At 34.5% G+C, this 27,765-nt stretch overlaps 1 protein-coding gene across 21 annotated transcripts in view; it reads left to right on the forward strand.

Annotated features, from left to right (window-relative positions):
• Window positions 1-832: 832 nt before the first annotated feature.
• The window catches only part of Ccdc15 (coiled-coil domain containing 15), a 53,993-nt gene continuing 27,060 nt past the window's right edge, over window positions 833-27,765 (forward strand). For 7 of the 21 annotated variants that reach the window (XR_007344686.1, XR_007344688.1, XM_048796205.1 and 4 more), the window contains exons 1-11: window positions 833-1,060; window positions 1,384-1,572; window positions 6,767-6,916; window positions 7,949-8,140; window positions 17,416-17,529; window positions 20,886-21,008; window positions 21,247-22,017; window positions 22,245-22,400; window positions 22,900-23,013; window positions 24,869-24,991; window positions 25,433-25,555. Coding sequence is in view for 19 of the 21 variants with exons in the window: in XM_048796205.1 (XP_048652162.1) it covers window positions 1,393-1,572; window positions 6,767-6,916; window positions 7,949-8,140; window positions 17,416-17,529; window positions 20,886-21,008; window positions 21,247-22,017; window positions 22,245-22,400; window positions 22,900-23,013; window positions 24,869-24,991; window positions 25,433-25,555 (2,046 nt within the window). In the remaining 2 variants the exon portion in view is untranslated. Of the gene's footprint in view, window positions 1,087-1,383; window positions 1,573-6,766; window positions 6,917-7,948; window positions 8,141-17,415; window positions 17,530-20,885; window positions 21,009-21,246; window positions 22,018-22,244; window positions 22,401-22,899; window positions 23,014-24,868; window positions 24,992-25,432; window positions 25,556-27,765 lie in introns of all 21 variants that reach the window. The other 14 variants (XM_048796209.1, XM_048796213.1, XM_048796206.1 and 11 more) reach the window with 13 other exon arrangements.

Here is a 27,765-nt window from a genome sequence, read left to right on the forward strand (position 1 = left end):
TGTATTTGCTGTTCCTTTACCTGGAACACTGTAAAATCCTCCCTTAAATACCACAGTGGTTTGTTCTATTATATCATTTAATTCTTCACTCAAAAGCACCTTAGTGAAACCTTCTCTAGACATCCTATGTAATATTTCATCTCCCGTCCTCCCCTAAAACATTCCCTATCCTGTCTCCTTTCACTCCAAAGCACTCACTAGAATCTGACACATTTATTAACTTTTCATGTTTATTCGGTTACTTCACTTTATTGTAAATCCCCTAACAAAGGATATTTGCTTGTTTTGCTCGCTATTTATCTTCAGTGCTGAGAGTAGCAGTGGTATATAAAAAGCATGTAATATTTTGAATGTGAATGGGTGTCCCACAGGGTTAATGAAGTGTATATATTATACTGCATTACGTTAGTGTGGAGCAGAGAGGGAGACGACTCATGAGGCTGCGATGTTCAAATACAAGAAGTATGAAACAGCTGCAAACATAATGAATTATATAAAATAATAGTATGAATTATTGTTGACTAGTCTGTTTCTCTAGGAAATCCCGCCGGGCCCTTCCATTCTTTTCCTGTACTTTCCTCAACTGCAACTGTGGCCAACCCAGTCGGTCAGATCACCAGCTCAAAGCTGCCCTTTCCTGAAGGTTTTGGAACGGTCTTAGGTCCACTGATCCGCCGCGCGTTATCTCGCGCGTTACCCAGCAACCCCACACATCTACCAGTCGTGCTAGTCAGCAGGACAGGAAGCGGAAGTGACGGACACCGGCACATGAAAACCCGCCCCTCACACTTCCCCATCCTCTGGGCGGTGACGGGAAGCCCGGAAGGGGCGGGCACAAGGCTGTGGAGCGGTGGGGAGGGGCGTCCGCCGAAAGTGGCGGTTTACTTGAGGTGGTTTCCTTAGTGTCCAGCATAGTTTGACTCTCCGGCCGAGCTCAGGACTCGTACTGCACCAGTGCTATCTGGGCTGGAGTGGGCTCCCGCGTCCTCTGAAGCAGGCTTTTATCTGGCCCAGAACTTGCGGGTTCAACGTTTCTCTCCATATCCGGATACCTATTACGGTATTTGGACTCTGCCTCAGACCCAGGTTCTGCCCTTCCAACTCCCCGCGCTGTGTTTACCCCTAGGCACAGTCTTAAGTTCTCCGTTTTCGAACCTTGTTTCTCTTTCCTCTCATCCCCATTTCTTCCAGAAGGCAGTTTTAAAACCTTTCCTTGCGTCTTTACTTTTTCCTTCGGCTCTTTTTCTTTCAGATTTCTCTAGAATCCCTAGTTTTCTGCTCCATGCCAGGTTTCTGCTTCCTAGGGCTTCTCTCTTCCCCAGAGATCTGTGACTCATGTATTAGGAGGTTTGAGCTTTTGACGCGTTTCTTTTTTCTCATCAGAAGTCACAGATGCAAGGACGTATGGCTCCCCTCAAGAAATCTCAAAATTCCACAAAGTTACCCCTGGCTTTAAACCCCACGAAGAGCAAGGACGTGTTAGCAGTGCTGGCCGAGAGGAATCAAGCTGTAATCCCAGTTGGGGTATGGGTGGAACCTGCCTCCCCAAATAGTTTGGAAATCCCAGCATCTGTGAGTGATAGTTTGATCCAAACATGATTCCCCCTTTGTTTTTATTAGTCTTTTCTAGTTTTTGGTGCTTAAAGACGAACAGTTGGAGGATGTTGTTTCTGTTTTGTTGTAAATAGATTATATTTTTGCTTTAGGATTATAGATCAAGTATGTTTTTTGCCCAAACTTTCTGGAGCTTTAGTTGGTACAATCAAAATACTATTTAAGTCAGACCTACTGTGCAGGTGGTAATACATGGGACAGGATGTGTATCAGTTTACTTTACAAACTTGATTGCTTGCAATACAGTAACCTATGTTTTAAAATGGAGATTCAAGCAAAAAGGAGAAAGAAATTAATTGATTGGGATTTTGAGACAGTTTTAACTATAAATTCCCTGAGAACAGGAACCTTTATTTCTTGTTCCTTCCTGCTCTTGCACATAGTAGATCATGAGTGAGGAAATATGGTCTATTAGCCCTGAAAGGAGGTGCATTTCAGATGAAGGAAAACTTTTGTAAAATTTACATGTCCATGTTTACATGATGGTTCTCATATGAACTGGCATAAGGACAATTTTATAAGAAGGTTTTTTTAAAAATCGTTTTTTAGTTGTAGATGGACATAATACCTTTATTTTTTTATTTTTTATGCGTCGCTGAGGATTGGACCTAGTACCTCACATGTGCTAGTAGGCAAGTGCTCTACCACTGAGCTTCAACTCCAGCCCCCTAAGAAGGTTTTTGATAATGGTTCCCCAAACTGTGCGCCTTAGCTTTTTGTTAAAATTTTATTAAGGTAAATACGAAGTTGTATTATAGTAAATCGTTATGTATCTTCTTTTCCTCATGGAGTATAAGCTCCTTGTTTATAGGTAGGAAATCTTGTTTATCATTACCTCACTTTTATCTTAAATAAATATTGCCTAATAAGTATAGGCATTCAGTAAATATTTATGGAATGCACAAAATGTGTAATGATCTTCTGTATAAATAGATTGGGTACTGAACATGTACCAGAGTAATGAGGCAGGAGGGCAGGAAAAGTATTTTCCCTTTTCACTAAAGTATGTGCACTTTATCCTAGAGGAGAAATGAGACATTTTGAAGTAAATGTTAAATGACAAAGCAATGTAGCAATGTAGTATATTTACTAAATTAATATTCATATGTATATGTATACATTAACTGATTTATTTCTACCCTATGTATTTTCTGAAAGAATTTTTAAGAGTCTCACTAGTCCATGATTAAGTGCTAAGAGATGATTGGGTTTATGTGAACCAGGAAAGTTTAAAAAGACTTTGGATAATCTGGGAAGAGAGTGGGATGATTCTCCTAAGGGAAATTGGGAGAGATGGAAGTAAACAAGGTGTGTTCAGGATTCTAAGAGTTGATTCTATGGATTGACATGGAAAGTTAGGGGAATGGTGGTTGGGAGGACTATGGAAAATAAGGGTGGTAAGGAACTATAGGACATTTTGGAGAAGGGATTGACTTTATTGTTTAATATTTACAAATGAATTTCATTATCTGTGTTTTGGTTAAATTAATTGCTTCAAACTTTTTAAAGATTAGGGAGAGATTGGATCCAGGGGGACAGGTTAGGATATAATTGTAACAACTTAAGCATGAAGTATACCATCAAAACTTTTTAAAAATATTTTTTAAATATTTATTTTTTAGTTATACGTGGATACAATATCTTTATTTTTATGTGGTGCTGAGGATTGAACCCAGTGCCTCACACATGCTAAGCGAGTGCTCTACCTTTGAACCACAACCCCAGTCCCCATCAAAACTTTTATAGTGCTAAGAAATAAAAAGGAAAAGCCTCAAAAAAGGATGGTTGAAGTGGGGATGAAAAAAGATATATAAAAAATATCCCAGAAGAATCAGTTTTGGTGCAAGTGTCCTTCATTATTTAAGTTATTAATACAGCTTTTTAATGGCTTAGATTATGACATCTTTGTCATGTCACATGTCAGCATTATCAAACTGCCTAAAGTTTGACACCATTAAGCTCTTTTCTAGCCTTTTTTTTTTGTACCAGGGATTGAACCCAGGGGCACTTAACTGCTAAGCAATGTCTGCAGTCCTTTTTATTTTTTATTTTGAGATAGGATCTTGCTAAATTGTTAAGCCCAGCTTTGAACTTGTGATCCTCCTGCCTCAGCCTCCCAAGCTCCTGGGATCATAGTTGTGTGCCGCTGTGTCTGGCTTCTTTTTGTATTTTAAGAAGAGTTATATCTTATCCTGGGTGTGGTAGTGCACACCTGTAATCCCAGCTATTTGGGAGACTGAGGCAGGAAGATTGCCAGTTCAAGACCAGCCTGGGTAACATGATGACACCCTGTCTTAAAAATTAAAAAAAGAGCTAGGTGCTGCAGCACATGCCTGCAGTCCTAGTGATTCAGGATGTAAGGCAGGAGGCTAAAGGAGGAGACAGAAGGCCAAGGATAGCCTCAGCAACTTAGACCCTGACTTAAAAAATAAAAAAAATAAAAAAAGGTGGGGGGACTGGGGATATAGCTCAGGAATAAAGCACCACTGGGTACAATCCACAGAACTCCCCCAAATAAAAATAATAATAAACAAAATAAAATACAAAATAAATGAGGGGCTGGGGATGTAGTTCAGTGGTAGAGGGCTTGCCTAGTATGTGTTAGGCCCTGGGTTTGATCTCCAGTATTGGAAAAAAAAAATTGAATCTTAAGTTCCTACACATTAATTCAAAATTTTAAGACTGGAACATGTATAAACATGTCTTCTTTCCCTCATTTAAAAAATTCGAATCAATTTTAGCTGAAGGAAGTTTGGTCAAGTATCTAATACAACTCTTTATTACTTTAGCCTGTCTAGTTTGGGAATCCACTCTTATTTACAGAATAGCACTGTTGGTTCAGAGTAGATGAAAGTAGTTACTTCTAAAACTTGTTACACTAACATCATGTCTACTCTAAAGGGGAACTCCTATTCATTCCCCGCCCCCTAAATTTCAAGGAGTCATCAGGGTTCCTAAAAATGTCAGAGCTTAGATCTCCATTCCCTCCCAATAATTAAATTAGCATTAAGTGACACTGCTGTCCTATTATCATGTATGGCTATTTACATTAATATATTTTCTAGTTATCTTTTGCTGAGAATCTATTGACAAAGCAAAAATATTGTGTCAGGAATTTAGGCAGAATACAGTGGGATGGCTTGTCTCTGCTTTTCAAGTGTCTGGGGCCTCATCAGAGGTAGCTTAATTTGTCTGGGACAGCTTGACTAGGTTCTGGTTGTTGGTTGGATTCTTTGGTGCTTCTTCTTATGATGCTTGATAATAGGTTGTAATATCTAAGATGGCTTTCTTGCTCACATTCTGGCACTTAGGCTAGGATGACTAAAATGGCTGGGGGCTGGTTGTATATCTTTCTTTTTTCAGAAAGCCTATTTGGCCGGTTTGTATTTCCTCATGGCATGGTACTCTCAGAGTAGTGAGAATTCTTATGGTGCTGGTTTCTCCCAGAGTGAGCGAGCACTCCAAGAGCTTCAGGTAGAAGTTGCTTTATGACCTTGCTTGGGAAGTAACAAAGCCAATGCTTCTACTTCATTCTATCATATGTTCAGGGCTGGATCAAATTTGGTGTGGGAACATACTAAACATGAGCATAAATACTAGGAGGCTTGATTTATTGAGGCTTAAATTTGTCTAGACTTGGTCTAATCTGCGTCAGTTCAGACTTTATTATGTAAGTAATTCTCTTTTGGAATTATTTTACTCCGTTGTTTCTTGCTACTTGCATTGTACATTCCACTCTAGTTGACCATATTCTTGTAGAATAGTTTATGGGATAGGTTTCTTGAAAACCTTAATTTTATTAAAATTCATTTTATTTTTGAGAATTTAATAGGAGCTTATAATATAAACTGAGATACTCTTTTTTAAAAAAATATTTTATTAGTTGTTGATGGATATTGGTTTATTTATACGCGGTGCTGAGGATGGAACCCAGTGCCTCACACATGCCAGGCCAGTGCTCTACCACTGAGCCGTAACCCCAACCCTTGAGATACTCTTCAGATTGAAATCACTGTGGTATAAGAAACAATAGGAAGCAAGTATCATGACGATTTAATTTAATTTGAAAATTCCTTATGAAGGAAGACCATATAGTCAGGAGAAAAGCAATATAGGATAGATAATAAAAGTTTTAAGAGTAACAGAAACTTCTAGCTCTGCTAGTAGCCAGCTATAGAATCTTGGGCTTCTGCTGAAGATTAATCTTTCTGAACACCAGTGTCCTCGTTTGTACCAAAGAATTACCTTATTACTGAAGGTAGTGTTGAGGATAGAGTGATATAATATAAAGTGCTTGCATATAATAGATCCTTAAAAATGAGAATGGCTGTTATTTTCGTTCCTGTGGTTATTCAGAGCACTTAGAGGAAGTGAATGCAAATCAGGAACTCAAATGTGATGAAATATTCTAGATTGCTTAGAATTGTTGAGGGATAAAGCTTTTTATAAATATTTATTCAGTACCTTTATAATCAGGGCTCTATACTATATTGTAGGGAAAACAAGTAGATATTAAATGCATTTCCTGTCCTTAAAGAGCTCATAATCTGATGGATGAGTCCATAAATGTTGAACTCAGTAAAATTAGTAAAATGAGAGATGCCGTAGCATAAGAGCTCAGTGTGTTATGGGAGGTACTAGCGATGGATTTTAGATGGTCTTGAAGATTGAGCAGGCCCTTTACTAGGTGGGTATGAAAGTAAGAACATACTGTGTTAAAAATGGAGAATAATTCCGAGTATGAAGGAGTTTTACAGTAGGATATATCTGGTGAGATCTGAGCAGTCTAGTGTATCAGTACCATTTACTCCATTTAGAAAATGTGTAACAGGAGTGGGTTTAAATTGGTTCTTTAAGAATCAATAAAATGTGGGGAAAAAAGAAAGTGGACATCTTTATTTTCAGTTTAATAAATAAATAAAATTTGAGTACTTACGAATTCTAATTTTTAGTTTATGATTTGGTTTAAGTACCTGGTATTCACTATGTAGATCATTGTCTCTGAACACTCATAATTTCCTTACTCTTCTGGCAATTTTGGGTTATAGAACTGAATTATTTTTTCCATGATTATATCCTGACTTTTTTGTGTTTGCAACAGCCCTAATGGACAAAACTTCTGATAGGCAAATTAATTCTTTTATCTTTGAAGACTTCAGCACATATGATTGAAGAAGAACTAAAGGAACAACTAAGAAAAAAACAAGAAGCTTTGAAACATTTTCAGAGACAAGTCAAACACCGAGTCAATCAACAAATTAGACTGAAAAAACAGCAACAGCTTCAGAAGTCTTTTGAAGCAGTAAGTTCAAAAGTGAACCTGGGGGCTGGGGTTGTGGCTCAGTGTTAGAGCATTTGCCTAGCATGAGGGAGGCCCTGAGTTCTATCCTCAGCACCACATAAAAATGAATAAATAAAGATATTGTGTCCAACTACAACTGAAAAATAAATATTAAAAAAAAAAAGTGGATGGGAGGGGAAGGGAGGAAAAGGGGGATATAAAGGGCAGCAGAATAAAATAGACATTATTATTGCTGTATGTATATGGGTGACTGTATGACCAGTGTGATTCTGCAACCTGTACAATCAGAAAAATAAGAAATTATACCCCATTTGATTCAAATGTATGAATTGTCAAGATCATTGAACTGTCATGTGTAACTGATAAAAAAAATTAAAAAAAAAAGTGAACCTGAGTAATAATTGAGTGCAAAGTATGTATACTGTAAGATAAACTATTAGGCAGTAACAGTATCACTTTCTTTTAATTTCATGCTTTATATAATCTGATTTTCTAGTGAGTGCACAAGATTTTTATATAGAGAAATCATGTTTTATTGCTGTGTGTTCTGATGTGTTCTTTGTTTTCATCAAATAGTTAAAAACAATGTCAATGGGGCCGGAGTTTTGGCTCAGTGGTAGAGCACTTGCCTATCATGTGTGAGGCACTGAGTTTGATCCCCGGTACCACATAAAAAATAAGCAAATAAAATAAAGGTATCATGTCCATCTACAACTAAAAAAAAACCAACCAAACAAACAAAAAAACACCAAGAATTTTGGGTTCATACTTGAGTTTGAATTCTGGCTATTTTACTTTCAGCTATGTGACCTTGGGTTACTTAACTTTTATGGTTGTACATATCTATAAAATATGGATATGATCCTTCTCTTACAAGATTGTGTGAGAATTAAGTGAAATAATATAAATGTTATTAATACAAACAGGTAACTGGTAAAAGTTAGTTCCTTTGCCAGCTAATTTCTCCCAACCATTATTTGATTACACTGGATTGGAGTGGCATCTCATATCCCTCCTTTTTCTTTTGTGTAGGCAGAAAAAGAAGGCTCTATAGCCATGCAATCTTCAGATCCAGCACACTTCACTCCTAAAGGGACAAGTATTTTTCCAAGCAATTTGAATGCTGCAGTTGGAAGTTCTGGGTTACCTGCTTCCCAGATGTTTGGGAGTGCAATAAAAGATGGAGAGAATCAGAATGAATTATTCCAACAACAAGCCCAAGCTGTAAGTGCATACTCGTTTTATCTTATATCTGATTTTTCCCCATCCTCTAAACTAAAAATATGACATTGATAGAATATGAAATAGGGATATATTCAACTTTACTTTTTATCACTTTTTTTTACTCTTTGTAAAAATGGAGACCAGTGGAATAATGCTTATTTTTACATGTATTTTTCTAATTTACATTTTAGTTTATTTTTGAATGACTTAGAATCATCTAAAGAAAGGTGCTCAAGTATTAGAATTCAAAATTTATTAGAAAGAGCTTCAGGCCAAAGAACATAGATTTTCTCAATTATAATGAAATTATTCTGTGTAAGTTACTATTACATTGTAGCATACAGACAGAAGTGATTCTTACCTTTGTTGCAAAGATATTCAGTTCTTCTAAAGAGTATTTCATTTAGTATTTATCTTTATATGTTTTTTCTTTTCTGTCTTAATCTTGTTATCATAATAAATGGATCTATGGTTGTAGGTAAAGTAATAATATAGGAGTGCCTAAACATATCCAGAATTTTTATAAAATATGTACTTTTATTTAATAACTCATTTTATATACCTAATTAAGAATTATGAATAGATTCATGTATTCAAATACTTGACTCCTAGACAGCTCCTTCCTTAGTGTACCTGAGCTTTTGTTCATTTGGTTTGTTCTTCACCTCTACTTTGGAAGTTGTTCTTCATCTTATTAAAAAAGTACTTTCCTGGGACTGGGGATGTGGCTCAAGTGGTAGCGTGCTTGCCTAGCATGCATGAGGCACTGGTTTCGATTCTCAGCGCCTCATTTTTTCTCTTTTAATATTATGAACAATTTGGCAAAAATTTATTGTGCCAGGCACTGTATAAGATACAGGGATAGAACATTTACTCAGACACCTTCAGTCTTTGCTTTTGTGGTACTTATGGCTATGGACTTCATTTGTTTAAAGCATGGATTGAACACATTAGTCAGCATGTATTTGAATGCATTATACTTATTAAGCATTGTGGGGATACTAATGAAATGTGAAATGGAACCTTCCATGGACTTATATTTCCAGGTAGGTATACAAAGCTAATAGTCCCTAGTCTATTAAATAATATTATGGACCCATTTCCTGTATCTGGCAATTAAGTTTTGCCATGGGAGTTAAGAAATATTTAAATTCTGAGGAAATAATAGGGGAAGAATTCATGAAAGAAATGGATGGGGTTGTATATTTTGAATTGGTAAGCTGAATTGATAAGAGAATTTTGAAATGAGAGAAACAGTTAAAGACTTAGAATCTGCAGTGTGGTTGGTATATTTGTGAAGAAAAGAAAAAGGCTTTCTAATTGATATTTTATAAAGAACCAGAAAATGAAGTTAGATGAGTAAGAAAAATCAGGTAATAAAAAGCACTAAATATTACAAAATTTTAAAAACTTTTTATGCCTTGTTTTAATTTTTTTTTCTTGGAAGAAGATGAATTTTCTAAAGAATATTTAGTGACTTTAACTATTTTGGGCATGTGAACTTTTACCCATACAATTTAACAATAGATGCTTTTTAATCTTGCTTTTTTTGTTGCAGTTTTAATCCACTAGATGTCACTATGAAGCTAGGCAATAAAACTGTCAGGCTCTAAATCCCTAGTTAACTAGAACTGATTGAGCGCATGGTGAACATAATTCATTTTCTAAATGTTAGTGGACTTTTCAGTTTATTAGTATCTTGGAACTACAGAAGCAGAATATTGAATTGGAAGTGGCTTTTTTTTTTTTTTTAAACTTTATTATTTATTTATTATTTGTATGTGGTGCTGAGGATCGAACCCAGGGCCTTGTGCGTGCCAGGCGAGCACTCTACCGCTGAACCACAACCCCAGCCCTGGAAGTGTTTTAAAGTTCATCTGACATATGAAATATGACATATGAAATAAGTATACTTCAGAATAATATAAGAGTGAGCCAGAGAAGGAAGTTTATGGATAAATAGTATTAAAACTGGGTAATATAGTCTTCTGTTTATTTCTGTTTAAAGTTTTCTATATGTTTAAAGTTATTTAAGCTTTTAATTAAATGTTAAAAAAAGATATTGGGCTGGGTGTGGTGGCACACATCTATAATCCTAGTGACTTGGGAGGCTGAGCCAGAAAGATTGCCAGTTCAGGGGCAGTCTTAGCAACTTATCAAGAGTGTGTTCAAAGAATAAAAAGGGATGGGGATATAGCTAATTGGTAAAGTGTTCCTGAGTTCATTCTTTATTATTCCCCTGCCCCCCAAAAAGATATCTGATTCAGTTTTTCTCTCTGTAAAGAGTTCTTTTATATCATCGTGTGTGTGTGTGTGTGTGTGTGTGTGTGTGTATTTATATTTATATGGGTGATATATATCAATTTAATTTCTGCTAAAACACTTATATTGGATATCTTACTACTTTTTCAGAATGTTCACTTCATTTTTAGAAGACTTGGAATTATTATAGCTGTTTTTTCAATATAATGGTCAAAAATTTCCTATCACTTTTTTTAAATAAAAAAATTTTTTTAAGTTGTTGATGGACCTGTATTTTATTTATTTATATGCGGTGCTAAGAATTGAACCCAGTGCCTCATGCATGCTAAGCAAGCACTCTGCCACTGAGCTACAACCTCAGCCCTTTGTATCACTTTTATTTGTTGGTCTTAGTTTTGCCCTCTCAAATAATAAAAAATAAAATACTTTCTAAAAGGACTTCAAGTATTTAATTATAGTTATCATTTTTCTTCTTTTAGATTTCTACATTCTTAAAGCCTTTTGATTTTTTTTTTCTAAATGCTGCTTAGTTTTCTAATGTTCTTTTCAAATATGGCCCCCAAATCTGAACATAGTCTTATTATTTCAGATGTGGTTTGGCCAGAATCTCTTAATACTTAGTATTACCTACTTATTCAAAGACCAGATACAATTAGGCCCCTAAAATTAAGAGCTAGAGTCATAGAACTGGAAGAAATTTCAGCCCATCACATAAAATAGAACCAGCCATTTCTTTTGTTAGAACTGATGTCTATCCTTATGAATTGAGTTTCTATGGTGTCCCTTGATTACTTCATTTTGGTGGGGAAGTGAAGAATAACTTACCAGTTTCATTCTTACTATATAATATTTTTTAAATTTATAGACTATTAAGTTCGCCACTGTTTCTTTCCTTGTAAGGTTAACTCAGCTTTTTATTTGTTTCTCATTGAACCTTTTATGCTCTTGTTTTTATTTTTATTCTCTCATTACAGTGCTAGTTTTCCAACTTTTTAAAAATACCTTGGGAAAATTATTTTTTGTGAAGTTAAAGTTTAAATGACATGAAACAACCAGCTAAATTTTCCTCTCTTTTATTATTGAAAAAATTCGTTTTTCAGTTACACTCTTTTGGCTGCAAGAATTTAGGCTAACCAAGCAAGGGGAAGTTTATTTCAAGCATCAGGGGTTAATAAAGTTAGAATCCAAATCTTACACCTATCCCTAGTCCTTTCAAGAATGTATAACTTGAAAGTTTTTCTGGATCTAAGGTAGTTCCAATGACCCCAAGAGTGTGGGATCTTTGAGCTTCACACTAGTATTTAATTGTTAACTTGAATCAGTTGATCCTATCCTTCCTTCTTTTTTCAGTATTGAGGGTTTTTCCCAGGACATGGGGTTTCCAGTGCTAAAATTGGAACAGTTCCAGGCAAACCAGGATAGGCAAACCTGGGTCATCTTATTTCTACACTTGTGCTTCTCTTATTAACTTATTTTTCTACTACTAACTGGTGTTCACTTATTACAGCTTTGTAATTTTGGCACACTTGAGGCTACTTTCATGTCTTTTCTCCAGTATAGGATTTAGGGCCTTTTAGGCTCAGGTCCTATCTCTGATTTTTCTGAGAATATTTGCTAGTTCATTATCTCTGATAAGGTATCTTTATTGTCCAGTTTGCCTTTTTTGCATTAGATCTAGGTTACTGGCCATCCTGTAGATTGTTAGTGACAATTACAAAAGAAAGCTAATGCAACTGATGCATTGCATGGGGGTTTATGGACTATAATAAAGGGCTTTTGTAAGTTTTAACTCTAGTATTTTTGACCACTGTAAAATTTAAAAAAAAACAAACAAAAAAAACAGGGATTGAACTCAGGGGCATTCAATTACTGAGCCACATCCCCAGCCTGATTTTTATATTTTTTATTTAGAGACAGGGTCTCACTGAGTTGCTTAGCACCTTGCTTTTTTTTTTTTTTTTTTTTTTTTGCTGAGGCTGGCTTTGAACTTGAAATCCTTCTGCCTCAGCCTCCCAAGCTGCTGGGATTATAGGCATGCACCACTGTGCCAGCACTGAAAAGTCTGAACATTTAAAAATCAGTATGATATAATTTGCAAAAAAGCTACATTGTAGTTGAATAGAATTCAATTTTGGGTAGATCTTAGCTGTGCTTTATTCCCATGATCTATGTAGTATTATCGTTTTGTTTATGTAGTTACATAAATTCCACCTTTCTAAATCTTATTTGGCTAAAAAAAAGCATGAATAAAAAGAACTGAAAAAATAAGAACAATGAAAAGAGTCATAGTAGATTATCTGTCAAATTTTATCTTATGTACTTGCCTGATATTTTAAATTTTAACATAAAATTTTATTTGCTTTAGATTTTAAGATTTAAATCTTGAAATTTGCTTATATAGTAAAATTTTTGTTTATCAGATAAAAGTCCCTTTGCTCATTGTTGAAATTATGTTTCTGTGAGTGGTTCAGACCTTTTGTTGTAAATGTATAAGACGTTGCCTCAAGACCTGTATTTATTTGCTAACATCACTGATGTTGTTGCTAATCTAATCAGAAAAATCTAGGGATGATGTTGCCAAAGGCTGTCCCTCTATTAGGGTTTGTGGGGGTGACAGTTTTCCTTAGAAGGTACTATGATTAATTATCTAATATATCTGGGATATTGTCTTTAAGGGTCAGTGTGAGCCAAGTTTTGTTGGCAGTGATTCTTCCTACTGGATGGAAGAAAATACAGGCGTGTGTTCTCTAGAATATTCCTGAGGTCTGAAATAATTGCATTTATATATGCATTATGAAAACCCAAAATGATTCTACATGCTTATGTTGTTCATGGAGAGGTAGCTTTTTGTGTTAAAGGAATCTTTTTTTTACATTTTATGTTTTGTTAAAATTATATATGCATATAGTTTAAGCAAGTAAAAGAAGTAGATATGTACAATGTTTACAGTTTAAAAACAAATGTCTTTCACATTTTATCATTCCCTCCTCAAAAGGGAATGTTGTTGTTGTCGTATCATTTAGTATTAACTTTGATATTTCTAAGTAAGATGCTTGTGGTGTTCTTTCTTGATTTTTAAAAACAGTTCAGGCATTTTTATTGGTGCCTCTGAAACATGAGGATTTGGCTCTTTCTATCCCCTCTTGTTATTACACATATACCTTTTCCACCTTCACCCTCTCTTTATAGTTATGTAGTAATTTTGCTTAGATTGATATTCCACATTTGCATTGTTATGACTATGTAAACAGTACAGTTGAGCTAGGTAGTAAACTGTGATTACTTTTCCTTCTGTGTATGGCTTTTTGTTTTATTTGGAGTTATATTGATTTTTGATTTGCTAGATTTTCTATGCAGTTTTGAATGACTTATCTCTATAAGGGAATCTTTAAATTTTGGTCAGATTTAGTGCCAATCTTTGTTAAACCATTAAATTCCACTGTCGCAGATGTGGGATACCTATAAAAACTTAAATTGAGCAACAAATGTATCACTTATGGTAACTTTTGAAATACAAATTATGAATTTAGAGTTCTATTATTTTGAGAAAAGTAATAAATGAATGACTACCACGTTTGAAAAATAGGTATATGAAATATATTTATGTGTATATACACACGCACATCAATATAAGCTCTAGATATGGATTTCCAGTCTATTTTTTAAAATATATTTTTTAGTTGTAGTTGGACACAATACCTTTATTTATTTACTTATTTTTATATGATGTTGAAGATGGAACCTAGGGCCTCACACGTGCTATGTGAATGCTCTACCACTGAGCTACAACCCCAGCCCCTTCCAGTCTATTTTAATGTACTTGTGTCAGATTCATTGGAATAGTTGCAAAACTGAAAACTTGTGACTTAGTGGGTTAATAACAATGGCTATAAGAGAATGAATAGTGTGTCTGAGGTTCTAGTATTAAAAAGACTTAATTAAATTTTATTTTTTGAGTGTTCATACACCCATAGCATGTGCCCATAATACACATGTATTTTTAAACATACACTTATAAATATATGTTGCATGAATTAATATATAAACCACACAAACACTTAAGCGTATAATGATTAGCATCTTGCAGTGAGAGAGGTACACTTATTTTCTTGTTCATTTTATTTAGCACATAATTTTGCATAATTTTATAGTAATATCTCTTTATTGTTTCATTATAATTTTACATAATGGTGAGATTCATTGTGACATTCATACATGCACATAATTTGTTCCATTTCATTTTCTAATACTTCCCCTTTCCTTCTCCTCCTCTCTCCCCTGATCCCCTTTATATACTCTACTTGTCTCCCTTCTATTTGTTTATTTTTTTAAATTGATACATTATCATTATAAATAAAAGTATGATTCATTATGATATATTCACATATATACATAGCTAATTTGGTCAATTTATTTCCCCAGTACCTTCCCTTTTCTTCCTTTCTTCCCTCCTCCTTCAATCCCCTTCCTTTACTCTACTGGTCTCCCATCTATTTTTGAGAGATCCCTTTTTTAATTTCTTTTTAGCTTCCACATAGAAGACAAAAATTTTGACCCTAAACTTTGAATCTGACTTATTTCACTGAGCATGATGTTCTCCAACTTTATCCAAACTCTGGAAATTGATATAATGTATTCTTTATGGTTGAGCAGAACTCCATGGTGTATTGTACCACATTTTCTTTATCCATTCATTTATTGATGGACACTTTTGGTTCTGTAACTTGGCTATTGTAAATTGCATTGATACAAACATGTATCACTATAGTATACTGATTTTAGTTCTTTTGGACAAATGCCAAGGAGTGGAATAGCTTTTTATTAATTCTTATTAATATTAATTTTGATTCTTGCTATATTAGTTACATTTCTGGTAGCTTCTGTAATAAAATCACCACAAATGTAATGGCTTAAAATGATGGAAATGCATTTTCTTACAGTTCTGGAGGCCAGAAGTTGAAAATCAGGTTCACTGAACCAAAGTCAAGGCATCAATAGGGCCATGCTCCCTGTATAGGCTTTAGGGGAAAATTTGTTTCTTTTGTCTTTTCCACCTTTAATTCTGCTGGCATTCCTTTACTTGTGGCCACGTCATATCAATGTTTGCCTGAATCTTTGTATTGCTTTCTCTGCTGTAGATTGAATATCCCTCTACTACTCTCTTATAAGGACACTTGGGATGGCATTTAATGCATATCTGGATAAATGAGGATCATTAAAGATCTTTTACTTAACCACAACTTTACAAAGGCCCTTTTCCTCTACAAAGTAACATATATAGGTTCTGGGGATTGAGATTTGAGACCTGATTTCTTTGGCTGGCCATTGTTCATCCTTCTGTAGTTCTCATAGTAGTCATTGGAAAGACCTGTATAAGACTGAGGTTCGGTGAAGAATTATGGTGGAAAAAGAAATAGAAAAGCATAAAGTATATTTTTATTGCCTGGCCAGTTGAAATATCCTACTTAAGGAATTGTAATCAATCTGAATCTAATGGAGATTAGGACTTTGATAGGAAATGAAGATTCTGAAGCCCTATTTTAAATTTATTACATTGGAACTTTTGAATCCTGTTTACAAAATGTGGGACATTAAAACCTACCATACGTGGTGGAGAAAGAAGCAGGCAATTCATGGCTTTGTATTTTTTTTTAATATTTATTTTTTAGGTGTGGTTGGACACATACTTTTATTCAGTTTATTTCTATGTGGTGCTGAGGATCGAACCCAAGGCCTTGCACATGCTAGGCGAGTGCTCTATTGCTGAGCTACAATCCCAGACCCTGTATTTTTTTTTTTTTTAATAACTTCAGCTGCATGTATGTCTCTTTTTGCATTGTGAATAACTCTGTCTTAACCCCTTTAGTCATTCTGCAGCTAACCTAATTTAGAAGTCCTGCCCTTGGTAAAATAAGGAGTAATGTTTCAAGATGATTTCTCTGGTTAGCAGTATGGATTTCTAGAAGCAAGGACTAAGCAGAGATGATATAATTGTTAGAAAAACTGGGCTAGTAATGAGAGTTTTTCCTTCTTAGCTCACTTTTAGTTAAAAATACATTAAGTATTTGTTACTGACATCTGTTAAGTCTTAGCCATAATTTCCCCTCAAGGGAGTATAGATAGCATTGATCTTTCAATGAATGGCTTACAAATGGTCCTGACTTTGCCAAAATGTCCCTAAGAATATGTAGATTTGCTTGTTCACCATGAGTTGCAGCGCTCATCCTAAAAAATGGTACATGGTTCATTTGTTTCTTTTCCCTAATGGGGCATACCTTGCAGATTTGAGAGAGGTAAATAGGCTGTGCCTCTGAAAAAGATATCAAAATAGGTATATACTGAAATTACTAGTTAGAGACAAGGAATGAAAATAAAGTCAATGTATTTAATATTAATAGTCATTTATCAGAGATTATTTAGTGCAGTTGAAACAAATTGATTCTTTTGAGATGTGTTCTAAGTTAATTTAGGAAGGCATCTTTAAGGAAAGGAGATCTGAGAAAATACTTTAACTTGGTCTTCAAATGTTGGGTGTACAGAAGGGATTCGTATCAATAGGAAACAACTAAGAGTCTTAGGGCAACTAGGAATAGAGTCTTCTAGCAAGGAATGATGAAAGCAATTAGGCATGCAAAGACCAGTTGAAGAAATAACTCCTTATTGAAAAGATGGAATAGAAGGGAGTTAAGAATGTGTTTGTGCAACAATTTCTAAGTATATTGATTCAGACATTTAAGTTCTGATTTTGGCATTCACACTTAATATAATGTATATATTGATTAAAAAATTATGTGAATCACAGCCCCTACATTATAAAGTTCAGTCTTTTTAGAATAATGATAATAATATCATAAAATACTATACAGATCAAAATTTCCTTTTTAAGTAATCCTCTTATATTAGGTCCGTATTTTTAATAATGGGTACCTGTTTTCCTTTTGGAACACTTAGTGTATTTGGTATCAAGACTTTAACTTGTTTTTGCTTTCTTTTTTTCCTCCATTCCCTGGCAGCTTAGTCAAACCATGAAACAAGTACGTCACCGGCTGGCATCCCATAAAACTGTGAGTAAAAAAAAGTCATCACTGTTTCCAGATGGTATGAGGAAAAGCTTTTCTACCCAACAGGTAAATTAATTTCCATTATGTGGTTTTTAAAAATACAAATAAAAAATTTACTTATATCTCAGCATAGCTTAGAACTGTAAAATATTGGAAATAACCTGAAATATCCCACAGTAGGGAATGCTTGAGTAAATTGTGATGCATCCATATACAGCCATTCTAAAATATAATTATGTTTTCAAAGAATATCTGAAGACAAGAGAAAACGTGAGGTAAAGTTAAGTGAAAGAAGTAGGATACAAAATTTTGCATTGTGAATAACTCTGTCTTGACCCCTTTAGTCACTCTGCAGCTAACCTAATTTTGATTGATTACAATATGATCTCAATTTAAAAATGTATGTATTTGTTCAATAAATGTTTATGGAATGTCTATAATTGGTAGATATGGTTCTAAAAACAGGACTTACAGTGGTAAAATAAAGACAATAAGCCTTCAAGGAGTTTCTGTTCTGGTAGGGAAGTATATAATAAGTAAATAATTATAGAATATAATTTCAAATAAAAAGTGCTATAAAGAAAAGTAAAGCAAAATAAAAAGAAATGGCAGAGAATGCTTTGTGCTTGAATGAACCCCTATATAAAAATGGCTTGAGAGGCTAATGTTGATTATTTCTGGACAGTATTATTACAGGCGATTTTTCTGTTTTCCTTATTTTAAAAATTTCCTATTGTGTGTGTATTACTATTATTTTTTTAAAAAGAAAATTGTTTCTTAACATAAAGTTAGAGTGAAAAATTGGAGTCTAAATGTAGAACTAGACCTAAAAGGATATTTAAGCCTATAGTTGTAAAATGACTTTTTTTGGTGTCTACTTATTTTAGAATTCACAAATTTGGATGCTCAGTTTGTGTATCTTCCTGTGTTTACTTAATTTTGGCATTAATTTCAAGTTTTGTTGGTCAGCATCTAATAAAATAGCCCCATTAGTCCTTTTTTTTTTTTTTTTTTGCTTTATTATTTTTTTGCTACCATCAACTGTCTCTTATTTAGATCTTTCCCAGTTTTGTTTTCTTATGATATATTGTTTTATATTTTCATGGATCATATACATTCATGTGTTAATAACAGGGATACTTTCAGAGAAGTATGTCCTTAGTTGATTTCACTGTGTGAAAATCATAGTGTATTTACACAAACTAAAGAGGGTTATAAAATCCTTACGTGACAGTCTTAAGGGACCATCATCAAATATGTTGTTCATTGTTGATAAATGTCATTGTGTAGCACGTTTTATTTTTATGTTTTTCCCTTAAATATCTCAACAAACCATTAAAACATTTGCCTTTATATGTTTGCAACTTTATATGGTTGAATACTAAACTATAAATGTCTCCCTCTTCAGTAATAATTTTAAAATTTATAAACTAACTTTAAAAAACAAAAGGTAGATATATCTAAATATGAAAATCCATCCTACATGCAGTCAGTTTGGTTGACTTTTTCTAGCATTGTCTTGTTGTGACTTTTTGAAATACAGTTTCTTTTGTACCTCAGTTATTCTTAGAAGCTTGGGTGTTTTTTTTGACAATTTTCATACCTATTATGGGGTATTATAAAATTGATTCCAGGAAACTGTTGAAAAGTGGTGATTGGACACTTTCTAATAAACCAGAGAAGAAAGGGTTATCAGGTCCTAGAGAGTGATATTTTATATTGTCTGGAATATGATCAGATCTTATGAAGTTGGTATTTTTCCACAAAGAATGCTGTTCATAGATCTGACTGAAATAGTTATAAGGGAGGATTAATTCTGAGATAAGATCCTTGTATAAACCAGGTTTATACGTCAGAGGTGCCATTTAAGTGTAATTCATTATTGTTATGATGATGATAATGAATTCAAGCTGGCCATTTGCTTCCAATGAATGCATTTGGGGGACAAGAGGTAAAATAGCAAAACAGATTCTTCTGTATAATTGGGAAAGATCTAATATTCAGAGAAATATTCTGATCACTTATATCAAATCTTTACCTCAAATCTGAACAGTTTTCTATTCTCTCAGCTGCATGAAGTGGGAATCTGCCCGTTGGAAAAAACAATCTGTAATCCAATTGAGCTCTGCTTTCATTTCTTTGTTAGTTTTTAGCAATTAGATTCTTTCTGGTTGTAATTGTTCAAGGTGCAGAGATCCATGTAGAACATATATTTGATTGACTTCTGTCAGGTTTCCAGGACTGAATTCATGAGTGTTTTGAAATTGTTAGTGGTTAGGATGGTGGAAAGTTGTCATTTACGAAGTTTTTATGTTCCCCTACCAGTCATTTCATCTGTGATTTGTTTGTATATTTGAAATTGAAATAACTTTTTTTTCTTAATTCTATATAGGATTATTTTAATTTACTCAAGATCATTCCAAATCTTTCACAAAAAACTCAATTAGTATTGTGAGGATGTTGCCTTCCCTAGACCATTTATATTTGTATGGATTCTCACCCACCAACTCCCAGGGAGTACTTTGTAGGAAACCAGCATCCATCATGATAAATATAGAAACAAGAGAAAAGTACCCTCTTAAGATCCATCAAAGTTTTTTTTAACTACTGTATATTACTAGAACTTTATGGAAAATCAGATAGGGAGATGAGGTACAAACCCTTATTGCCCATTTGACCTTCTGTTGAGAAAAATGTCTATTCAATTGCGTTGCCTATATTTAAATTGGGTTGTCTTTTTATTGTCAAGCTTTATGTGTTCATTATATATTCTGGATATAAATCCCTTATTAGAGAGTGGTCTTATGTATATTTCTCCTATTCTGTAGGTTGACATTTCATTTTATTAATAGTGTCATTTGCAGCACAAAATTTTTAATTTTGGTGTAGTGCAATTTATTAGGAAGAATGAAATACCCAACTTCTTAATATATTTTTCAAGAATATTTTGTTATTATGGATCTCTTGCATTTCCACATGAATTTTTTCTTGTTAATTTCTATAAAAGAAAAAAAGTATTTTGGTAAAGATTTTTGGCTCTCTAGAACAATTTGGGAAATATGTCCATTTTAAAAAAAAAAAATTTGAGATGGGGTCTTACTCTGTTACCTTGCTGGTTTCAAACTCCTGGGGTGACTCCTCAGCCTTCCCAGTACAGGGACTAAAAGTGTGCATTACTACACCCTGCCATCATAACAGTATTTTCTTCTGATCCATGAATGTGAGATGTCTTTTCACATATTTGGATCTTTTTTTTTTTTCCAACAATGTTTTATAGTTTCTGTGTACATTTATCGCAATCATTTAATACTGTTTGAATATGCTGTCTTCAAGCCTAGGATTTCATTGCAGTCACATTTTTTCTATATGTAATAGCTACATTTGGTATTATTTTTTATTTATTTTGTTTTGTTTCCTTTTAGGAATCTGACAGTGAGGAAGTATTATCTATTATAACAAATGAGAAAGGGAGAGACGATTTATTTTGGGGAGACAAGCAGAGTCTCTTTTCTGAAGACAATGATAAGCCTTTTAGCAGAGTTCAGGTAAAGCAATAAGAGTAAGTGAAATAATTGTGATTTGGAATAGGGATTGCCAGTATTGTTATACTGGTTTAGAATTGTAGAGTTAGATTCTTTCAAGTTGGGCGACTGTGATTTCACATTTTATTTTAGTAATTTGTTGAATACTCTTGCCATTTTAAGATCATTTTAGGAATCTCATGGAAAACTAAGTGTTACTGTTTTATAACATTCTATATTTGTTGTTTATGTTCACTTTTAGAAAGTAAAATTCAAAAATCCATTATTTGTTGTCATAGAAGAGAAAGAACAAAAGCAGTCACATTTTCAGGGCCTTGAAGCCCAGGATTATCCTCTGGAAACCAAAGGTGATTTGATAGAAGTTCAGAGTATTGAGCCTGAAAAGAGTATTGAGCCAGATGTCCAGGCTGTTGATCTGGAGGTTCAAGCTATTGAGCCAGAATGCCAAGCCATTGAACCAGAAGTCCAGGCTTTTAAGACAGAAACTTGGAGTATTATGATAAAAGCCAGTAGCACTGAGATAGAAGATAGGAGTATTGAGTTGAAAGCACAGGATTTTCTATCCGAAAACCAGGCCTTTCTGCCCAAATGTGAGGACCAAGATTCTCTACCCCAAAACCCCTATGTTCTCCCTAAAGACCAGAATATTCTACCCAAATATCAGGACCAGAATTTTCTGCATAAAGACCAGGATTTTCTACCCAGAGACCAGGATATTCTACCCAAATGTCAGGACCAAGACTTTCTACCTGATAAAGACCAGGATTTTCTATCTAGAAACCAGCATGTGTTCCCTGAAGACCAGAATATTCTACACAAATATCAGGACCAAGATTTTCTACATGATGACCAGGATTTTCTATGTAGAGACCAGTGTGTTCTTCCCAAAGACCAGAATATTCTTCTCAAATGCCAGGACCAGGATTTTCTCCCTAAAGATCAGTACATTCTCCTCTCAGATGAGAATCTTCTATACAAATGTCAGGAGCAGGATTTTCCACTCAAAGATCAGGTAAAATGGAATGAAAAAGAGAGATAATAAGAATAAATAAGCTATTTAGAGTTTGGATTGGGATTTATAAGGATTATATTGCAATTGATTTGGAGGTCCATAGTTGGAGAATATACTTTCTTTCTTGTTTTTTTTCAAAGCTCCAGTGTTCATACTAAGCATGAAAATATTATCAGCATATTTTCCCTATCTGGACAATTTACTTTTTTATTTTTAATCTTCACTAGGAAAAGTATATCTGGCAGCCATCATTGGCTTTGACAGTTGAAAGATGGAAAAAGGAGTGGCCCACAAGAACAGAACCATATCTTTCACATAGGTTCCAAGGCCAGCCCTCTACTGGGGATCAGTCAGAGCAAAAGGAGGAAGAGGATCAACAGGAAGTAAATTACTTAGGGTTGTGGTTGGGCTTTTATGGAATAGAGTAGTTTTTTATTTTATTCTCTAAGATGCCTAGTCATATTCTGACCTCCGTGAAATCCAGAGTTCTCATTGAAGCATAAAATCTAAGTTAACCCGTCATTTTTAACTGATATTTTCTGTTTTTGTTGTTGTTTTTTTTTGTTTGTTTTTTTAAGAAATCAAATTTGAAGCAGCCAGCATCACTTTTGATAGGTAGGCAAGGAAGAGAAGAGTTTCCTGTGGATGTTGTATATCAGGATCTTCTATGCAGTCATCATCAGTCCTCCATCAGGGCCAAGGTAGAATGGAGAAAAGGACAGAGACCAGCAGGAACTGAATGTTTAGGGATTAATTTGGAGCTTCAGATTTTATCCTCAGCTAAACTGTAGAACTGAAAAAAGCCTGGTTTTGGGTTTTATTTCATAATATTTCATATTACTCTTACTGGACAGTTTATAGTTTGTGTTTTTTCTCTTTTAGAAAGTCCATTTTCTGGAGCCATTTTCTGATGAGGAAGGGAGAGAAGACTTTTCTCTGGTGGGTTATCAGTGTCTGCCTCCCCAAACCCAATTCCAGGACCTCATCAGAGAGCAGGTAGAACAAAATGAAAGAGAAAGAAAGAATTGGGAGATAAAGTAGCTGTTTTTTTTTTTTTTCCTGCTGTTCATTTAAAAAAAAAAATTTTTTTTATTAGCTACACATGACATTACAATGATCTTGGCAATTCATACAAGTAACTGGGTTTTACAAATGCTGAACAACTGGTAACTTAAAATATAGAATCAGAGACTTTGGAGCTGTAAGGATATAATATCTTTGCTTCCTTCTTACATTAGTGGGATTATAGTTCTAAGTCCTATCAGAACAATACTTCTGCTTCAAGAAGGATAGGCATAGAGTGTTAAAGCCCAAACAGTTTGGTTTCTGCTGGTTTCTTTTTTTCTTTTCTGCCTTGAAGCTAATGATAGAAAATACCTTTGTCTACACTGATCAAATCAGTTCTTTCATTCAAAAGATTAATACATCAGTTAGACTCTTAATTTATCAGGATTATTCTCTAACTCTTGCTGAATCCCACAGTATTATCACAAGCGTACTGCCCCTACATAAACAATGTTGGAAGAAGTAGCAGATCCTAAATTACTATAAAAGATTTGATGAATTTCTCAAGACTCTTTTTTTTCTGTGGTTTGGGATTAAGAATTAAAGTTTATAGAGTTGCATTAGAAGTGTAGCATCCTTATTCTTACCAAAACATAATTAGGATATTCTTACTTGATGCTGTTTTCTTAGAGTTCTCATGAAGCCTGAAGGATTATCACTAACATATCATTCTGTTTTAGATAATTTTTTTCTGTTTTTGTTGTTTCTTCAGAACATGTTTCTCAAGTAACCCTCACCTTTTAGGACAGAAGAGAGAGGGTAAGGGAGGAGTTGCCTCTGAGTATCATTAGTATGTTCCACCTAAGATCCAGGACCAAGCCTCCCCTGGAGAACAGGTGGAGCCGCATACAAAAAAAGGGCTATCACTTTCTAAAAGAGAAGACCAGTTACTTAAGATTGGACTGAGGTTTAGCAAGCTAACTTGTGTGGGGGATACATAGACTTAAGGTCTCCAGAGTTAGGCTAATAGTAAAATGTCTCTAGTTATTTCAAAATGTACCAGAATAATTCTTTTTTTAAAAATTTTTAGTTGTAAATGGACTATTTATTTATATGTGGTGCTGAGGATCGAACCCAGTGCCTCACACGTGCAAGGCAAGCACTCTATCACTGAGCCACAACCCCAGTCCCAGAATAATTCTTAATTTGCTTTAAAATACTCCTAAAAAAAGCTGGAGAAGAGATAGATGAAAAAGCAAAATGTTACTGATTGTTAAAGTTGAGTGATGGGTACCTCATTTTTTTCCTTACTTTGGTGTTTTGAAAATTTTATGCTAAATACATACACACATAGACCCCCTAACTGTTCTGTTATCCTTACTTAGTATCATACTCTGGGATTGTTACTGAAGTCTGTAATGTAACTAACCCTTGATTCTGTTTGGATAATCACTTTTTTCTTTGATTGTTCATTTAGAAAAAGTATATCAAATAACCTGCGTCTTTGGAGAAAATGGAGATTGGGAGAGGAATTGCTATTGGAGTCTCATCAGTATATTTTACCTAGTGATAGAGACCAAGCCTTTCAAGTAGTACGAAATACAGCGAGAGTAAATTGTTTAGATTTGGACTCAAGATTGACAGGGCAATGTATAATTGCTTCAAGGATTTAGTGTTAAGGTTGGTAATAATGGGCAAAGAATATAATGTACTCTTGTTCTTAGGTGTATCACACACGCCATTCTCATTGGTTTACTTTAGGCTTTTTCACTGAAGCTTTTACTTTTGCCACAGGCATGGTGCTCATCCTTGGGTAATTTATGTCAATGTTTATGTTGTCTTTTAGCACAGTAACTATGGGCAAGCATCACATGATATGACAGATGAGAAATGGAGAAGAGAGTTGCTTCCAGAGTACCACAGATATGGTTTACATAAAATCCAGGATCCTGGCTCTGCCAGAGATCAGGTAGAACACAGTACTGTAAAGAGTAAGCAGCAGAAAGCAAATTAGAGTTTTGTTTGGACTTGTCAGAGGTATATCACTAATGAAGATGATGATAGTGTTATTTTTTATTAATATTAGAAACATTATTATAAGTAACAGCTTGTATTCACAGAGCATTTATCATAGCCAAAATGGTTTTAGAAGTTTGTATGCATTATTCACGATGTCTCTGGGAGATAGATACTAAGATTGTCCTTGTTCTATAGATGCGATGTAAGATTGCTTTGTGGATAGTTAAGATCCTTAAGAGCGCAAAGAAATATAATATCTACTTTTATGCCATAATATATGAGAACATTTTGAACTACTTAGATTACTTTAGGGCTATTCCTAAAGCCTACAGTACTATCACTATTATTATATCACTGCTCACATAATTTGATATGTATTATTATCTTTTAGAGCTTATACTTTAGGCAGCAGCCATCTGTTGGAACAGCTGAAAGATGCCAAGAGGACTTGCTTCTGAATCACCATCAGCATCTTCTACCCAAGCATCAGAGAGACACTTGCAGCAGACGACAGGTAGAGGAGACCATAGAGTATGAACTATGGAATTCAGGCACCATTATCCATACCTCCTAGGCTGGGATGATAAAGGTTGATAAAAAGGCAGATTTCTGTTTTATTTCATAGTGTACAAACCCAACCTTAAGATTATTTTAGAGCTTTTACTGAAATCTAGGAGATAGTTAGGAGCATTTTGTGCCTGTTTGGAAAAACTATATTTTATATTGATATTTATAAAAGTCCATTTCAGGTGGCCATTGTCTTCTTTGTTTGAAAAGGGAAGAAATGAGTAGTTTTTTGAGAGGGTTGCTGTCCAGCATTTCCACACAATGACCAGGTCTAGATCTCTGTCAGTAAGTTGAAAGAGCAAATATCATCAAGAAATAAACTTGTGAAGTTTGGGCTGGAACTTGTTAGGGTTATGTTGTCTAAGGTTTCAGAGTCTCAAATTAAGAATTCTAGTTATTCAAGTCTTTTACTCTTCTAGCGTTCTGCTAATGTTTCTTCATGACTTAACTGAAGTCTAGTTCATTCCAATTAAAATTTTACCACTCTGCATAATTTCTGTTTTGTGCTTTCATATTATTTTAAAAACAAAGGCTTCAGGTAACTAGCACTGTTAGGCCTAAAGAGGTACAGAGAAATTTCCTCTTGGCCTTTTAAGATAGCAAAAATGAAGCACAAGCCTGTAATCCTTACTGAAGCCTGAGGCAAAAGAATCACAAGTTTTAGGTCAGCCTGGGAAATTTGGCAAGACCCTGCCTCAAAATAAAAATAAAAAGGACTGGGAATGTAACTCTGGTGGAGTGCCCCTAGGTTCAATATCTAGTTATGCACCCCCCCCCCCAAAAAAAAAAGAAAAAACAATGAAAAGAAAAGGCAGAAAGTAAAATTTGGGCTGAGGTTTCAGGACTGAATTGCTGCTCTTTTGTGACTTTTAGTTTGGGTTTATAAAGTTGGCCTAAAGGTATACTGTCATGTTTATTCAACATTGTCATTTATATAACCTGAACTGTGCCAGCATCTTGTCTACCTATTATCTTTATATCCTTTGCATATATTTTTTTCCTTTGCCTGGATAGCCTTCCCTTTTTCCTTCACAAATCTGATCTCTTCCTGTCCTTCAGTTTCAGTTTAAAGGTACCTCCTTAGAAGAGGCTGGCCTGAACACCTTCTCAAAAATAGATTCCCTCTTCTTCTCTGTCTTTCCATTGTTTGTTTTCTTCTCAATGAAGAAAAACTTGTAATTATTTGTTTATTTATTTATATATGTTCTTATTGTCTAGATATTTTCCACTGGTCCATAGACTTCATGGAAGACGTGCCGCATCTTTTTTTTTTTTTTTTTTTTTTAAACTGTTGTATAAATAGCATTTGGCATAGTGCTTGGTACCTAGTAGTAAATATGTTTCAACTGAATTAGCCAGTCAGTCAAATATTTGTTAATCATCATCAGATGTTAGCCATTAGCTAAGTACTAACTAGCAAAGATGCAGCTGGGAAGAAGACACAGCCAGCACTCAGATCTAAGACAATCTGAAGAAGAGAGACTGACACATAAGCAAATAGTTATGAGGCAACATAATAGTGATAGAGGATACATGCATAGAGTATTCACAAAACATGTGAGAGGGGTTCCAACTTGTGACCATTCAATTCATTGTACTGCTTTGATGGTCTGAACCTCCTCCTCTTGTCCTGCCATATAAGCCCTGAAAATTGCCAACTCTGGAACAATCCTTCCCCTTTTGCATTCCCAAATAATCCAACGTTATTGGAGAATACATTTTAAGAGTGTAGATTAATATTGTGTTCATTCGTAGCGTTTTCCATAGCTGGATTCTCAGTACTGCTTAGCATTTTTCTTACTTCTTCCCTGCCAGCTTTCTTTCCAGCACCACATTGTCTATTCTAAACCTTAAACACTCCTGAAACTTCTGCTGCACTTTCATATTCTCAGACTTTCTAAAGAAAATAGAAGCATTCATATCATAAATGCTTCAACCATTTTCTTTCCTTCTTTCCTTCCCTCCTTCCTCCCTTCCTTTTCTTTTTTCTTTTCCTCCCTCCCTCCCTTACTTTCTTTTTTTTCATTTCCATTATTACCTATTCTTAACCATCTCAAAGGAAGAATTGTCTCTTAAAATTCTTATCCTGGATTCTCTTGCTTTTATTCTTAGAGCCTTGCTCCATTAAGTGTCTGCTCCACTAAAAAAAAAAAAAAA

The sequence above is a fragment of the Marmota marmota genome, unplaced genomic scaffold (genome assembly GCF_001458135.2).
Source record: "Marmota marmota marmota unplaced genomic scaffold, marMar, whole genome shotgun sequence".
In the NCBI taxonomy this organism is placed as follows: Eukaryota; Metazoa; Chordata; class Mammalia; order Rodentia; family Sciuridae; genus Marmota; species Marmota marmota.